Consider the following 18,312-nt stretch of genomic DNA (forward strand, 5'->3'; position numbering starts at 1 on the left):
TTGCTTCCCCACCGTAAGAAAGACATAGCAGTGGCACTTATCGGCTTTCTCACGTACCCCGATTGCTTGATCCCGACCCATCACCAAACGCCGCACAACACAGGTGTCATGTTTACAAATCACCGTTGGATGAACCACACAAACACACAGCCCACAATTGGATAAAAACCAAAACGGTCCAGGCCCCAGAACGCTGGACCAGACCGGCTCCGTGCAGTAAACGCTGCTAGTAATGTACATTCCATTCTCCAGGCGGCATCTGTGACAGCTGTCACCAGGGAGACATGGATGGAGAGATAACAGCCTCCTTATATGGTCCAGGATGGGGTAAAGACCTGTAATCTCTCCAGTGACAGCTGTCACAGGCACTCCCAGTACAGGGAAATGCACTACAAGTTCCAGCGTTTATTCAGGTCAGCCAGTTGGGTCTGGCATTCCAGGGTCCAGACCGTTCTGGTTTTTATCTAATATCCGGTTGGCTGAACTACACACTAGTTGGCTGAACTACACCTATATATAATATCTAGGGTCACAGTTGGCTGATCTGTAACACATGGTCCACAAATAATATTATTATTACAGATCACAGTTGCCTGAACTATGCACAAATAATTTTATCCTTAGCAGTTACTGGATTCAAATGCTGCCTGAAAAGGCCAATATGCAGACAGCCTCAGTGGATCACAAGAGGTATATATCTTATTATATGTCTTACGGTCCTGGGAACGCTATGCTTCTGGGCTCTAATATAAATCACATTGCCATTACAGTAAGGCAGGGGTGGCCAAACCGATCCTCAAGATCTACCACCAGTTCATGTTTTCCAGGGCCACCTGTGGCTCTGTAGAATGTGTCAGTTAGGAATTAATTCACTGCATGTTTGAAAATGTGAGTTTTCAATGACTGCACCTGTGCACTAGCTAGGGGGTCTGAGAAATGTGTCAGTTAGTAATGACTTCCTCCTGTGCACCAGCTAGGGGATCTGGGAAATGTGACAGTTAGTAATGTCTACAGCTGTGCACCAGCTAGGTGATCTGGGAAATGTCACAGTTAGTAATGACTGCATCTGTGCACCAGCTAGGTGGACTGAGAAATGTGACAGTTAGTAATGACTACAGCTGTGCACCAGCTAGGGGGTCTGGGGAATGTGACAGTTAGTAATGACTACAGCTGTGCACCAGCTAGGTGATCTGGGGAATGTCACAGTTAGTAATGACTGCACCTGTGCACCAGCTAGGTGGACTGAGAAATGTGACAGTTAGTAATGACTACAGCTGTGCACCAGCTAGGGGGTCTGGGGAATGTGTCAGTTAGTAATGACTTCCTCCTGTGCACCAGCTAGGGGATCTGGGAAATGTGACAGTTAGTAATGTCTACAGCTGTGCACCAGCTAGGTGATCTGGGAAATGTCACAGTTAGTAATGACTGCATCTGTGCACCAGCTAGGTGGACTGAGAAATGTGACAGTTAGTAATGACTACAGCTGTGCACCAGCTAGGGGGTCTGGGGAATGTGACAGTTAGTAATGACTACAGCTGTGCACCAGCTAGGTGATCTGGGGAATGTCACAGTTAGTAATGACTGCACCTGTGCACCAGCTAGGTGGACTGAGAAATGTGACAGTTAGTAATGACTACAGCTGTGCACCAGCTAGGGGGTCTGGGAAATGTGACTGCTAGTAATGACTACTCCTGTGCAACAGCTAGGTGATCTGGGAAATGTGACAGTTAGTGGTGACTGCACCTCTGCACCAGCTAGGTGACCTGGGGAAAGTGACAGTTAGTAATGACTGCACCTGTGCGCCAGTTAGGAGGTCTGAGAAATGTGTCAGTTAGTAATGACTACACCTATGCACCAGCTAGGTGACCTGGGAAATGTGACAGTTAGTAATGACTGCACCTGTGCACCAGCTAGGTGACCTGGGAAATGTGACAGATAGTAATAACTGCACCTGTGCACCAGCTAGGTGACCTGGGAAATGTGACAGTTAGTAATGACTGCACCTGTGCACTAGCTAGGTGACCTGGGAAATGTGACAGTTAGTAATGACTGCACCTGTGCACTAGCTAGGTGACCTGGGAAATGTGACAGTTAGTAATGACTGCACCTGTGCACCAGCTAGGTGACCTGGGAAATGTGACAGATAGTAATAACTGCACCTGTGCACCAGCTAGGTGACCTGGGAAATGTGACAGTTAGTAATCACTGCACCTGTGCACCAGCTAGGTGACCTGGGAAATGTGACAGTTAGTAATCACTGCATCTGTGCACCAGCTAGGTGACCTGGGAAATGTGACAGTTAGTAATGACTACAGCTGTGCACCAGCTAGGTGATCTGGGGAATGTGACAGTTAGTAATGACTGCACCTGTGCACCAGCTAGGTGACCTGGGAAATGTGACAGTTAGTAATGACTGCACCTGTGCACCAGCTAGGTGACCTGGGAAATGTGACAGTTAGTAATGACTGCACCTGTGCACCAGCTAGGTGACCTGGGAAATGTGACAGTTAGTAATGACTGCACCTGAGCACCAGCTAGGTGACCTGGGAAATGTGACATTTAGTAATGACTGCACCTGTGCACCAGCTTGCTGGTCTGGGAAACATGGACTATAGGTAGATCTTGAGGACCGGTTTGGCGAACCCTGTACCAAAGGGTCTAAAATATATTTTGTTTCTCAGGGGGGCTCTATCCCCAATTCACCTGTACGTGTCCTCCTACCATGCATGCAGGAGTAAGATATCACTATGTGCAGCCTTCTGCAGCTGTTGGGAGTAGGGATGACCATCAGCGGGCCATCCATAGTGTTCCCATCGATGGGACATTCATGGGTAACCTCTATGGTGTGAGACCATCTGTAAGGGAACATCTATGATTTTACCCACTGATGGTCACCCCTGCTTCAGTGTTTGATGAACTGTGGGCCAATCAGGGCTCGGGGTGGAGCTTTTTGTATCATCGATGATTGTAAAAGTGGGTAACATTGGTCCCAGACCATCAATGATTTCCAATCATCAATACTCAAGGACCAACCCTAATTGGAATTAGACAGCACCTGACAACAGGACCTGTGGATGTACAATGGGGGACAGGAAGCCATCTCCACCTGTTCTATGTGTATGGAGTTCTGTGTGTATGGAGCTCTGTGTGTATGGAGTTCTGTGTGTATGGAGTTCTGTGTGTATGGAGCTATATGTGTATGGAGCTCTGTGTGTATGGAGCTATATGTGTATGGAGCTATATGTGTATGGAGCTCTGTGTGTATGGAGCTCTGTGTGTATGGAGCTCTGTGTGTATGGAGCTCTGTGTGTATGGAGCTCTGTGTGTATGGAGCTCTGTGTGTATGGAGCTCTCTGTGTATGGAGCTCTGTGTGTATGGAGCTATATGTGTATGGAGCTATATGTGTATGGAGCTCTGTGTGTATGGAGCTCTGTGTGTATGGAGCTCTGTGTGTATGGAGCTCTGTGTGTATGGAGCTCTCTGTGTGTATGGAGCTCTCTGTGTGTATGGAGCTCTGTGTGTATGGAGCTCTGTGTGTATGGAGCTCTGTGTGTATGGAGCTCTCTGTGTGTATGGAGCTCTCTGTGTGTATGGAGCTCTGTGTGTATGGAGCTCTCTGTGTGTATGGAGCTCTCTGTGTGTATGGAGCTCTGTGTGTATGGAGCTATATGTGTATGGAGCTATATGTGTATGGAGCTCTGTGTGTATGGAGCTCTGTGTGTATGGAGCTCTGTGTGTATGGAGTGTTCAGGTGCACTCAGACTAATGGTAATAGAAGGAAGGAAACAAAATGCTATGGGGTAAATTTACTGAGATGTGAGTTCTATTGAAGATGGGATGTTGCCCATAGCAACCAATCCTCTTTTATCTTCTAGAAGTACATCTTCAGTAGAACTCTCACCTTAGCACACGTACCCCTATATGTCTTATCTCCTGTCCCCGGCTGAACTGTCTGTACACCAGCGCCGATCATCTCGTCCCTCCCCGGTTATATGTGCCACCTACAGGCAGCCATAGGGGTTACACCAATTACACACTATTATAAAGGGGAATTCGCATTTGGGTAACTCTTTCCTGAACCCACATAAAGTGGCATCTGAGACAGCAGGACCATATATAAGGCTGTCAGCGGCCATAGGCAGAGCATTGGGGTAACTCTTTCCTGAACCCACATAAAGTGGCATCTGAGACAGCAGGACCATATATAAGGCTGTCAGCGGCCATAGGCAGAGCATTGGGGTTGTTAATAGGTGTAAAATAACAGATTTCTACACTTCCTTAGTAATGGTGGAATAATGACAGCCAGCAGGTGGTTTTCAGTAAATAACATTATAATTTATGGTAAAATGTGTTCCATGTCATTCTTGAGTGTTTTTGTACAAATCCGAGGTTCTACACTAGGGGTGCGGTATAGGTGGAAGCAGTTTGTATAGTCTGTGGGCAGCCGCTGTATGACAATATGTCAATGCTGCAGGAAGTGTCTTGTGTAAATAGACGCCTCCTCCCAGCATCTCTGATCTGCTGCTGCACCCGCAGACCCAGCATCAGATCATCTGCATGAACATTAAGTAATCCTCAGGTTTACAATGGCATGGGGAGATGGGGAGGGGCTTGTGCACAAACATCCCCCCCCCACCCTCATTAACTGGGAAAGAGAAATGCAAATTAGGAATTGCATTGCAAGTGAAAATATGCAGTAAAATGGCCTGTAGGACCCACTCACCTCTTATTGAATTGGCCCTGATAGCATTGCTGGAAGGTGAAGTGCAAGCCCTGGTATCGGTCCATCAGAGGCGAGAACCTCACGGCCCAAACAACCAATAGCTGTGCTCCTGATGCCAGTGGTCCGGGTTAATTGGAAAACCTTAATTGGTATTTATTTTGGTACTTGTGTAGTTTCACCGCGCCCACCTATATCGGATGCGATATCGGCCGATATCGCATCCGATATATCGGCCGATATCGCATCCGATATATCAGGCCCCGTGAAACTACACAAGTTCCTTTATTTTATAGGGGACCAGAATGATGTGTATATAGGCAAATACTAACCAGGAACCTAGTGAATAATCAGGGCTTTAATGTACGCACAGTAAGAATATTATATATGGAAGAGGGCACAGGCATCGGCGAGGTGTCGCTTGTCCGGGAACTGCCAGTAACTGGGCATCTTACTCCACAGGGTCTCGCTGTGATGAGTGTGCGCCCGGCTTCTATGGAAATCCATTTCAAGTTGGGGGGCGCTGCCTGCCCTGCCAGTGTAACAACAACATCGATATGACAGACATCGGGTCCTGCGACCGCCAGACTGGACAGTGCCTTAAGTGCAAGTACCACACGGAAGGGAGGTTTTGCGAGAACTGCTTGCATGGATATTACGGCGAGGCCTCCAGGCGCAACTGCAGAAGTAAGCGGGTACATGTGATGTATTGTCTGTAGGGATCGGGGTATTGATCTGAGGCCTAAACTAGAACGTTATCCGAATGTCACAGCATATGGGTGACCGTGAGCTCTATCTCCATCTATTTCAGAGTGTGTCTGTAACTACCTGGGCACGGATCGCGGCCAGTGCACCTCCAGGGAGGAGTGTGTGTGTAACAGGTCCAATGGGCAGTGCCAGTGCCTGCCCAATGTCAAGGGTCAGAGCTGTGACCGCTGCGCTCCCAATTTCTGGAACCTAGCCAGTGGGAAGGGGTGTGTCCCCTGCAACTGTGACCCCCATCACTCTTTCAGCTTAAGTTGTAATGAGGTGAGTGCAACACAAAGACTAATCCATGTATTAGTGAATAACGTAGCCAATAACGTCTGCTCATGCCTAGTAAGGTGCAAGGTACTAAGCAACTGCTCCATTGGATCAGCCGGCCTACATGCCCATGAGACCTCCATACGATGGATCAGCCAGCCTACATGCCCATGAGACCCCCACGCGATGGATCAGCCGGCCTACATGCCCATGTTACCCCCATGCGATGGATCAAATAGGTCTACATGCCCATGAGACCCCCATGCGATGGATCAATAGGTCTACATGCCCACGATTGCCCATGACACCCCCACGCGATGGATCAGCCGGCCTACATGCCCATGACACCCCCATACGAGGGATCAATAGATCTACATGCCCATGATTCCCCCACATGATGGATCAATATGTCTACATGCCCATGAGACCCCCATGCGATGGATAAATAGATCTACATGCCCATGAGACCCCCGCACGATGGATTAATAGTTCTACATGCCCATGACACCCCCATGCGATGGATAAATAGGTCTACATGCCCACGATTCCCCCATGCGATGGATAAATAGGTCTACATGCCCATGACACCCCCATACGATGTATCACTAGGTCTACATCCCCATGACACCCCCATACGATGGATCAATAGGTCTACATGCCCATGAGACCCCCACACAATAGATCAACAAGTCTACATGCCCATGAGACCCCCATACAATGGATCAACAAGTCTACATGCCCATGAGACCCCCATACAATGGATCAATAGGTCTACCTGCCCATGAGACCCCCATACGATGGATCAATAGATCTACATGCCCATGAGACCCCCGCACAATGGATCAATAGGTCTACATGCCCATGAGACCCCCATACAATGGATCAATAGATCTACATGCCCATGAGACCCCCGCACAATGGATCAATAGGTCTACCTGCCCATGAAACCCCCACATGATGGATAAATAGGTCTACATGCCCATGACACCCCCATGCGATGGATCAATAGGTCTACATCCCCATGACACCCCCATGCGATGGATCAATATGTCTACATGCCCATGACACCCCCATGCGATGGATCAATAGGTCTACATGCCCATGACACCCCCATACGATGGATCAATAGGTCTACATGCCCATGACACCCCACGCAATGGATTAATAGGTCTACATGCCCATGACACCCCCACATGATGGATCAATAGGTCTACCTGCCCATGAGACCCCCGCACGATGGATCAATAGGTCTACATGCCCATGACACCCCACGCAATGGATTAATAGGTCTACATGCCCATGACACCCCCACACAATAGATCAACAAGTCTACATGCCCATGAGACCCCCATACAATGGATCAATAGGTCTACATGCCCATGAGACCCCCACGCAATGGATCAATAGGTCTACCTGCCCATGAGACCCCCATACGATGGATCAATAGATCTACATGCCCATGACACCCCCATGCGATGGATAAATAGGTCTACATGCCCACGATTCCCCCATGCGATGGATAAATAGGTCTACATGCCCATGACACCCCCATACGATGTATCACTAGGTCTACATCCCCATGACACCCCCATACGATGGATCAATAGGTCTACATGCCCATGAGACCCCCACACAATAGATCAACAAGTCTACATGCCCATGAGACCCCCATACAATGGATCAACAAGTCTACATGCCCATGAGACCCCCATACAATGGATCAATAGGTCTACCTGCCCATGAGACCCCCATACGATGGATCAATAGGTCTACATGCCCATGAGACCCCCGCACAATGGATCAATAGGTCTACCTGCCCATGAAACCCCCACATGATGGATAAATAGGTCTACATGCCCATGACACCCCCATGCGATGGATCAATAGGTCTACATCCCCATGACACCCCCATGCGATGGATCAATATGTCTACATGCCCATGACACCCCCATGCGATGGATCAATAGGTCTACATGCCCATGACACCCCCATACGATGGATCAATAGGTCTACATGCCCATGACACCCCACGCAATGGATTAATAGGTCTACATGCCCATGACACCCCCACATGATGGATCAATAGGTCTACCTGCCCATGAGACCCCCGCACGATGGATCAATAGGTCTACATGCCCATGACACCCCACGCAATGGATTAATAGGTCTACATGCCCATGACACCCCCACACAATAGATCAACAAGTCTACATGCCCATGAGACCCCCATACAATGGATCAATAGGTCTACATGCCCATGAGACCCCCACGCAATGGATCAATAGGTCTACCTGCCCATGAGACCCCCATACAATGGATCAATAGATCTACATGCCCATGACACCCACATGCGATGGATCAATAGGTCTACATGCCCATGACACCCCCATACGATGGATCAATAGGTCTACATGCCCATGACACCCCACGCAATGGATTAATAGGTCTACATGCCCATGACACCCCCACACAATAGATCAACAAGTCTACATGCCCATGAGACCCCCATACAATGGATCAATAGGTCTACATGCCCATGAGACCCCCACGCAATGGATCAATAGGTCTACCTGCCCATGAGACCCCCATACGATGGATCAATAGATCTACATGCCCATGACACCCACATGCGATGGATCAATAGGTCTACATGCCCATGACACCCCCATACGATGGATCAATAGGTCTACATGCCCATGAGACCCCCACACAATGGATCAAAAAGTCTACATGCCCATTAGACCCCCATGCAATAGATCAATAGGTCTACATGCCCATGAGACCCCCATGCGATGGATCAATAGGCCAACATGCCCATGACACCACCATGCGATGCCCATGTCTCCCCCTGTTACCTTTGCCTCTCCTTGTCACACTCGGCATCCCCCTGCCTCTCCCTGTCACAATCTGTCTCCCCATGCCTCTCCCTGTCACCCTTTGCCTCTCCCTGTTACCCTTTGCCTCTCCCTGTCACACCCTGCATCCCCATGCCTCTCCCTGTCACCCTTCGCCTCTCGCTGTGGGATGCAGTTACCATCCCGGCGGTCGGGATCCCGGCGTTCAGAATCCCGACGCCGGAATCCCGACCGCCGAAATGCCGACACATTCTCCCTCCTGGGGTGTCGGCGACACCCCTGGAGGGAGAATAAATTAGTGTGCCGAGCGTAGCGAGGCACCATCCCCCCCGGCGATCCACGTCCCCCCCTTGTCGGCATTTCGGCTGTCGGGATTCCGGCGTCAGGATTCTGAACGCCGGGATCCCGACCGCCGGGATTCAATACTGAATCCCTCCCTGTCACCCTTTGCCTCTCCCTGTTACCCTCTTCATCCCCCTGCCTCTCCCTGTCACACTCTGTCTCTCCCTGTCATACTCTGCCTTCGCCTGTCACTCTCTGCCATGTTGCACATTGTGAACTTGGGTTAGGGTGGTGGAGGGGAGCACACATTATATTTTTGCAGCTGGGCTCACCACCCACAAGTTCGGCCACTGTTGTGTGTGATAAGTGTATTAGTGTGACTGTAGACTGCAATGCCTTTTTTTACTCTATGTGTTTTCCTCAGTTTACCGGGAAGTGTCAGTGCAGACCGGGATTTGGCGGATCCATGTGTACCGAGTGCCAGGAGAATTACTGGGGAAACCCTGCGGTGCAGTGCAGAGGTAACGCCATCAGACACCTCAGCTATATACACAAGAATCACACTAATAGCCAGAGCGAGAAAATGTCCAGACATACAACACCACAGATACAAATTGTAAACCATCTTCAGCAGACATGGGCACTTTGCTGGTTTCTGGCTTAGAAAACCTCATATTAACACTTTGATTGGCAACATCTCTGAGAGCGATGCGCAAAATAGCCGCTAAAAATGCCAGCGTCGCCCACATTTGTTATATAAATTCAAATAAAAATTCCTTTATAAGTTAAACATTACAGGTCATTACGATGGTTCGTTGGTCCTGACGAAGCTCCCCAGTGAAGCATGCTCTGACCACACACCTTGTGTCCCCACACACCCATGTCCCCTTCCCCATGAATGCATTTTGATCTGTATAGATAGGGCGCACTGCAGTAGTGATACGCTGACTCTCTGTAGCTGTTGGTTCAGAGGCGCGGCACAAGATGTCTGTAACCGCGACCTCTGTTCAGATATCAAGGCTAGCACACGGCGGTACCTCCCGCCCGATGTGCATTCCTCACTAACTTCCTCTGTGTACAAGTGGCTTATCCCCACAGCACTCTCCCCGCAGACGGCACACAGAGAAAGACCACAGTCTGCTCCAGGTCCCGTCTATCGGCGGCAGTGCAGCGGTTGGGAGACAGTAAAAGCCGCACACACTGTAATACTTACCAGTTTAATTGTAAGGTGAGGAAGTCAACAACCAGTATAAATATATACAGGCATATGCATGCTGTACTCTTTAGCTGCTTATTGCCACAGCCTCACAGAGCACATGAATAATCAATCCACAGTGAATTGAAATCTAAAGATGTGTATCCACCTACATATATACAAATAATAAACTGCAATCAAACGCCCTTATCTGATCATAAAAGTTACACTCTTTAATTAAGGTACACGTGACATCGGGGTCCCACTTTAATTACATGTCCATGTCTTTATGTGTATTCTGTGTCTTTTTATTTCGCTCTTCTTAATGAATATTAAATAAAAGTTAATTTTTATTACTTATTTTTTTTTGGTGCACCACACAGAGACATTCCATTCTCTGTCCTCCCTCATTCCATAATTTGAGCTACATCAATCAACATCGATGTTGTGTTTCAGGGTCTAAACTGCACATTTAGCAATAGGTGCTAAAAAAAGAAAAACCTGATGTAAAAAAAAAAAATAATCAGAAAAAATAATAATAACAATAATTATAATAATGGTATAATACTATGGTACATTTGGGCACCAAAAAAGGACATTGGGCCTTATTCAGACCTGCTAATCTTCAGAGCCCTGGGATCAGATAGATGCTGCCCCGCCACAATGAAATCTTGCCCCATGCAAACCTGCTCATTGCTTAGCACCTCCTGCAAAAGTTGCTGGATCGGTGATTCCCTGCAAATCCATTCCCAATCCGATCAACATGGAATGATTCCCCAGTGTGTGCATAGCCCAGGATTTACTCAGTAGCGGTGATAGAATCAGGCTGACCGGGGGCGGAGCGGACGTCACATGACTTCCCCTCACACACCTGGCCACGCCTGCATTATCCCCGACACTCCCAGATAACAGTCGCTCACCATGTAATGATTCCCCAGTGTGTGTGTAGCCCAGGACTTACTCAGCGGCTGTGATAGAATCAGGCTGATCGGGGGCGGAGCTAACGTCACATGACTTCCCCTCACACACATGGCCACACCTGCGTATTACCTGACACTCCCAGATAACAGCCGCTCAGCATGTAATGATCCCCCAGTGTTTGTAGTCTGTGCGTAGCCCAGGACTTACTCAGCGGCTGTGATAGAATCAGGCTGATCGGGGGCAGAGCTGATATCACATGACTTCCCCTCACACACCTGCGTATTACCTGACACTCCCAGATAACAGCCGCTCACCATGTAATGATTCCCCAGTGTGTGCAGTCAGTCCGTAGCCCAGGACTTACTCAGCGGCTGTGATAGAATCAGGCTGACCGGGGGCGGAGCTGACGTCACATGACTTCCCCTCACACACCTGGCCACGCCTGCGTATTACCTGACACTCCCAGATAACAGCCGTTCACCATGTAATGATTCCCCAGTGTGCGCAGTGTGTGAGTAGCCCAGGACTTACTCAGCGGCTGTGATAGAATCAGGCTGATCTGGGCAGAGCTGACATCACATGACTTCCCCTCACACACCTGGCCACGCCTGCATTATCCCTGACACTCCCAGAAAACAGCCGCTCACCATGTAATGATTCCCCAGTGTGTGCAGTCTGTGTGTAGCCCAGGACTTACTCAGCGGCTGTGATAGAATCAGGCTGATCGGGGGCGGAGCTGATGTCACATGACTTCCCCTCACACACCTGCGTATTACCTGACACTCCCAGATAACAGCCGCTTACCATGTAATGATTCCCCAGTGTGTGCAGTCTGTGTGTAGCCCAGGACTTACTCAGTGGCTGTGATAGAATCAGGCTGATCGGGGGCGGAGCTGACATCACATGACTTCCCCTCACACACCTGGCCACACCTGCGTTACCTGACACTCCCAGATAACAGCCGCTCACCATGTAATGATTACCCAGTGTGTGCAGTGTGTGCAGCCCAGGACTTACTCAGCGGCTGTGATAGAATCAGGCTGATCGGGGGCTGAGCTGAGGTCACATGACTTCCCCTCACACACCTGGCCATGCCTGCGTATTACCTGACACTCCCAGATAACAGCCGCTCACCATGTAATGGTTCCCCAGTGTGTGCAGTATGTGTGTAGCCCAGGACTTACTCAGTAGTTGTGATAGAATCAGGCTGATCGGGGGTGGAGCTGATGTCACCTGACTTCCCCTCACACACCTGGCCACACCTGCGTATTACCTGACACTCCCAGATAACAGCCGCTCACCATATAATGATTCCCCAGTGTGTGCAGTGTGTGCATAGATCAGGACTTACTCAGCGGCTGTGATAGAATCAGGCTGATCGGAGGTCGGAGCTGACGTCACATGACTTCCCCTCACACACCTGGCCACGCCTGCGTATTCCCTGACACTCCCAGATAACAGCCGCTCACCATATAATGATTCCCCAGTGTGTGCAGTGTGTGCGTAGATCAGGACTTACTCAGCGGCTGTGATAGAATCAGGCTGATCGGAGGTCGGAGCTGACGTCACATGACTTCCCCTCACACACCTGGCCACGCCTGCGTATTCGATGACACTCCCAGATAACAGCCGCTCACCATGTAATGATTCCCCAGTGTGTGCAGTGTGTGTGTAGCCCAGGACTTAGCGGCTGTGATAGAATCAGGCTGATCGGGGGCGGAGCTGACATCACATGACTTCCCCTCACACACCTGGCCACACCTGCGTATTACCTGACACTCCCAGATAACAGCCGCTCACCATATAATGATTCCCCAGTGTGTGCAGTGTGTGCATAGATCAGGACTTACTCAGCGGCTGTGATAGAATCAGGCTGATCGGAGGTCGGAGCTGACGTCACATGACTTCCCCTCACACACCTGGCCACGCCTGCGTATTCCCTGACACTCCCAGATAACAGCCGCTCACCATATAATGATTCCCCAGTGTGTGCAGTGTGTGCGTAGATCAGGACTTACTCAGCGGCTGTGATAGAATCAGGCTGATCGGAGGTCGGAGCTGACGTCACATGACTTCCCCTCACACACCTGGCCACGCCTGCGTATTCGATGACACTCCCAGATAACAGCCGCTCACCATGTAATGATTCCCCAGTGTGTGCAGTGTGTGTGTAGCCCAGGACTTAGCGGCTGTGATAGAATCAGGCTGATCGGGGGCGGAGCTGACATCACATGACTTCCCCTCACACACCTGGCCACGCCTGCGTATTCCCTGACACTCCCAGATAACAGCCGCTCACCATGTAATGATTCCCAGTGTGTGCAGTGTGTGCGTAGCCCAGGACTTACTCAGCGGCTGTGATAGAATCAGGCTGATCAGGGGGCGGAGCTGATGTCACATGACTTCCCCTCATACACCTGGCCATGCCTGCGTATTACCTGACACTCCCAGATAACAGCCGCTCCCCATGTAATGATTCCCCAGTGTTTGCAGTGTGTGCGTAGCCCAGGACTTACTCAGCGGCTGTGATAGAATCAGGCTGATCGGGGGCGGAGCTGACATCACATGACTTCCCCTCACACACCTGGCCACGCCTGCGTATTCCCTGACACTCCCAGATAACAGCCGCTCACCATGTAATGATTCCCAGTGTGTGCAGTCTGTGTGTAGCCCAGGACTTACTCAGCGGTTGTGATAGAATCAGGCTGATCAGGGGCGGAGCTGACATCACATGACTTCCCCTCACACACCTGGCCACGCCTGCGTATTCCCTGACACTCCCAGATAACAGCCGCTCACCATGTAATGATTCCCCAGTGTGTGCAGTCTGTGTGTAGCCCAGGACTTACTCAGCGGCTGTGATAGAATCAGGCTGATCAGGGGCGGAGCTGACATCACATGACTTCCCCTCACACACCTGGCCACGCCTGCGTATTCCCTGACACTCCCAGATAACAGCCGCTCACCATGTAATGATTCCCAGTGTGTGCAGTGTGTGCGTAGCCCAGGACTTACTCAGCGGCTGTGATAGAACCAGGCTGATCGGGGGCGGAGCTGACATCACATGACTTCCCCTCACACACCTGGCCACGCCTGCGTATTCCCTGACACTCCCAGATAACAGCCGCTCACCATGTAATGATTCCCAGTGTGTGCAGTGTGTGCGTAGCCCAGGATAAACTCAGCGGCTGTGATAGAATCAGGCTGACCGGGGGCGGAGCTGATGTCACATGACTTCTCCTCACACACCTGTGATAGAATCAGGCTGACGTCACACACTCCCCAATAATGCCTCCCCACGCCTTAATTTTCTCTGACACTCACAGAAAATGGGCAAGTGAAAGCCACAAATGGCGGCTTCCTGTTTGCGCATGCATACTACAGGCCGTACATATGCGCAGTCTATCAATAATCGTCTGAGCTTCAGATTTTCAGCCTAGCAATGCGGTCTGAATCAGGCCCATTGTTTCATACTAAGGGGTGATTCATGTTGGCTCATCCAAACCCGAATTCAGGCCTCTGACCGATGGTGCGGCTCTGCGTATGCATACGCTGTGCGAATGCCTTCAGTGACGATCACAGTCAGCGGGCAGTGGGCAGACAGGGATCGCATGTTGCAGCATGCACAGGGGGGGTCTGATGTTACAGGACGTCAGCACCAGCCCCGTTCTCGGACATTTCCAAAGCAAATAATAGACAGCGCAGACTGAATGCCTAAAAAAGCCGACCACCGAATGTTTTTTTTGGCCGTATGCTGGCATTCGAATGGATGTGTGAGTGTCCACGGTGGGGGGCTGGGTGTATATTCGCTCAGCGGAGGGTGGCTGGGTGTATATTCGCTCAGTGGTGGGGGCTGGGCGTATATTCGCTCAGTGGTGGGGGCTGGGCGTATATTCGCTCAGCGGTGGGGGGGCTGGGTGTATATTCGCTCAGCGGTGGGGGGCTGGGTGTATATTCGCTCGGCGGTGGGGGGCTGGGCGTATATTCGCTCAGCGGTGGGGGGCTGGGTGTATATTCGCTCAGCGGTGGGGGGCTGGGCGTATATTCGCTCAGCGGTGGGGGGCTGGGCGTATATTCGCTCAGCGGTGGAGGGCTGGGCGTATATTCGCTCAGCGGTGGGGGGCTGGGTGTATATTCGCTCAGCGGTGGGGGGCTGGGTGTATATTCGCTCAGCGGTGGGGGGCTGGGTGTATATTCGCTCAGCGGTTGGGGGCTGGGTGTATATTCGCTCAGTGGTGGGGGGCAGGGCGTATATTCGCTCAGCGGTGGGGGGCTGGGTGTATATTCGCTCAGCGGTGGGGGATTCATTCGCATAGCGGAACATATATTCGCTCAGCGGTGGGGGGCTGGCTGTATATTCGCTCAGCGGTGGGGGGGCTGGGCGTATATTCGCTCAGCGGTGGGGGGCTGGGTGTATATTCGCTCAGTGGTGGGGGGCTGGGTGTATATTCGCTCAGCGGTGGGGGATTCATTTGCATAGTGGAGCGTATATTCGCTCAGCGGTGGGGGGCTGGGCGTATATTCGCTCAGCGGTGGGGGGCTGGGGTATATTCGCTCAGTGGTGGGGGGCTGGGGTATATTCGCTCAGTGGTGGGGGGCTGGGCGTATATTCGCTCAGCGGTGGGGGGCTGGGGTATATTCGCTCAGTGGTGGGGGGCTGGGGTATATTCGCTCAGTGGTGGGGGGCTGGGCGTATATTCGCTCAGTGGTGGGGGGCTGGGCGTATATTCGCTCAGCGATGGGGGGCTGGGTGTATATTCGCTCAGTGGTGGGGGGCTGGGGTATATTTGCTCAGTGGTGGGGGGCTGGGCGTATATTCGCTCAGTGGTGGGGGGCTGGGGTATATTTGCTCAGTGGTGGGGGGCTGGGCGTATATTCGCTCAGTGGTGGGGGGCTGGGCGTATATTCGCTCAGCGGTGGTGGGCTGGGCGTATATTTGCTCAGCGGTGGGGGGCTGGGCGTATATTCGCTCAGCGGTGGGGGGCTGGGGTATATTTGCTCAGTGGTGGGGGGCTGGGCGTATATTCGCTCAGCGGTGGGGGGCTGGGCGTATATTCGCTCAGCGGTGGGGGGCTGGGCGTATATTCGCTCAGCGGTGGGGGGCTGGGCGTATATTCGCTCAGCGGTGGGGGGCTGGGCGTATATTCGCTCAGCGGTGGGGGGCTGGGCGTATATTCGCTCAGCGGTGGGGTGCTGGGCGTATATTCGCTCAGCGGTGGGGGGGCTGGGCGTATATTCGCTCAGTGGTGGGGGATTCATTCACATAGCGGAGTGTATATTTGCTCAGCGGTGGGGGGCTGGGCGTATATTCGCTCAGCGGTGGGGGGCTGGGCGTATATTCGCTCAGCGGTGGGGGGCTGGGCGTATATTCGCTCAGTGGTGGGGGGCTGGGCGTATATTCGCTCAGCGGTGGGGGGCTGGGGTATATTCGCTCAGTGGTGGGGGGCTGGGCGTATATTCGCTCAGCGGTGGGGGGCTGGGCGTATATTCGCTCAGCGGTGGGGGGCTGGCGTTCTTTCGCCTGGCAGGAGGCATTAGCCTGCTTGCTAATTAGCGAAAGACCGCTGCTTAGCGAATAAGTGCCTTTGACCGTATTATTAATTAATAATTGTTTTTATATAGCAGCACTGTACCCGGAATATTTCATAATTCACATTAGTCCTAATGGAACTTCCAAATGAATCTCAGTAGAGTATTGTTACGCACTCATCCTTAGGGGAGATTTAACACATCTTGGAGAGAGATAAAGTGAAGCAGCTGTTCATAGCAACCAATCAGCTTCTGTACTTAGCCTATAAAATGACAGAAGCTGATTGGTTGGTATGGGCAACGTCTCCTCTTTATCTCTCTCCAAGGCTTGATACATCCCACCCTTAGCTACTGTATATGTCCAACATATTCCCTTTCTGTTTCTTGCTGACAGTTTGTGACTGTGACGGACGCGGGATTCAGTCTCCGCAGTGTAACCGAGCCACTGGGCACTGTACCTGCCGCCAAGGAGTATCTGGAGTTCGCTGCGACCAGTGTGCCCGAGGGTTTTCTGGGCAGTTCCCTGACTGCCAGCCTTGCCACGAGTGCTTCGGAGACTGGGATCGTATTGTGCAGGACCTGGCGGCTCGCACACGAGACTTGGTCCGCCGGGGGAAGGATATCCATTTGACGGGGGTCGCTGGGACCTACAGGAAGAACTTCCAAGAAATCAAAGATAAACTCGCCAAAGCACGGAGAATCGTTAATGCCCGAAATGCAACGGTGGAGTCGGTGACCAACCTGATGAAAATCATGGACCATCTACGGTCTGTATAGAAATATATAAAATAATAAGGTTCTGTTGTACAATTATCTTTATTAAACCGTTTCTTTCCCATAATTCTGTCTTCAGATTTTTCTCATCACTGTAAATTTCCCCTATTTATTTGCTATGGGCAACTTCATCACTTTTCATTTATAGACACTTTAGTAAATGTACCCCATACTGTCCAACAATCCATGAGAAGAATAAACTTGTAGGTATCACAGCTCTGCGCCACAGATATTAGTGCGCCAGGCAGAGGCCTCCCTACGCCTTTGTTGTATACATCGCGGCGTTGCACCTGGTACTGGTATCATTGTGCCTGCACATTATTAGGATTTGTGTGTAGAGAATGTCTATGTATTGTTGACATGTTGGCAACTATAAAAACATTACAGCTGATATTTTATTTTTATTACTGATGAAACTACTTCTCTTCAAATAGGAATAAAATAAGTGAGTCAACAGAGACTCTAACGCAGCTGGAGGGAGAACTGACCAATGTCCAAGATGAAAACTTCAACGCCAATCATGACCTGGCCGAGCTGGAGAGAGAGGCTCGCAGCTTAAACATGACGGCCAGCGAGCGGGGTCATCAGCTGGATGTACTCAAGAACTCCAACTTTTTAGGTAACACTTGGTTGAGCACCCCCAGACCAAACACATTACTCTGTGCAGGCAAGACTATATAGTACAGATCTGGCAATTGGCTTGCCGTTTAATTAGATCCCGATTCAATAAGGTTTTGGAAGAATTATTAAACCAGTCATTTCATTCCTCTTTTCCACCAAAGTCGCAGGTCCGCCTGGAGATCTGGAACACTGGAGTAGACGTATTAGATGATCGATAAGTGATATCAGTGCATGTTATGTGTGTCTGGCTACTGACCCCCAAACCAGATAAGATTATTGGTGTAGTTTAGGGAAGTGTGATAAGGGTACATGTGCCACATGGAATTTACCGTATTTACAGTATGTAGTAGCCAGGCGCCAACTAAGCAAATAGCTTAAGAAAATCGCATTG

General features: G+C 50.7%; 1 protein-coding gene across 6 annotated transcripts in view; it reads left to right on the plus strand.

Moving 5' to 3' along the window:
* Positions 1 to 18,312, plus strand: part of LAMB2 (laminin subunit beta 2) — a 156,361-nt gene that overhangs the window by 126,926 nt on the left and 11,123 nt on the right. For 3 of the 6 annotated variants that reach the window (XM_083155556.1, XM_083155557.1, XM_083155555.1), the window contains 6 exons: positions 625 to 690; positions 5,184 to 5,408; positions 5,533 to 5,750; positions 9,306 to 9,402; positions 16,921 to 17,293; positions 17,735 to 17,919. In XM_083155556.1, the coding sequence (XP_083011682.1) occupies positions 625 to 690; positions 5,184 to 5,408; positions 5,533 to 5,750; positions 9,306 to 9,402; positions 16,921 to 17,293; positions 17,735 to 17,919 (1,164 nt within the window). The remainder of the gene's footprint in view (positions 1 to 624; positions 691 to 5,183; positions 5,409 to 5,532; positions 5,751 to 9,305; positions 9,403 to 16,920; positions 17,294 to 17,734; positions 17,920 to 18,312) is intronic. The other 3 variants (XM_083155559.1, XM_083155560.1, XM_083155558.1) reach the window with 2 other exon arrangements.

The sequence above is a fragment of the Crinia signifera genome, chromosome 8, assembly GCF_055691185.1.
Source record: "Crinia signifera chromosome 8, ASM5569118v1, whole genome shotgun sequence".
NCBI classification, from domain to species: Eukaryota; Metazoa; Chordata; class Amphibia; order Anura; family Myobatrachidae; genus Crinia; species Crinia signifera.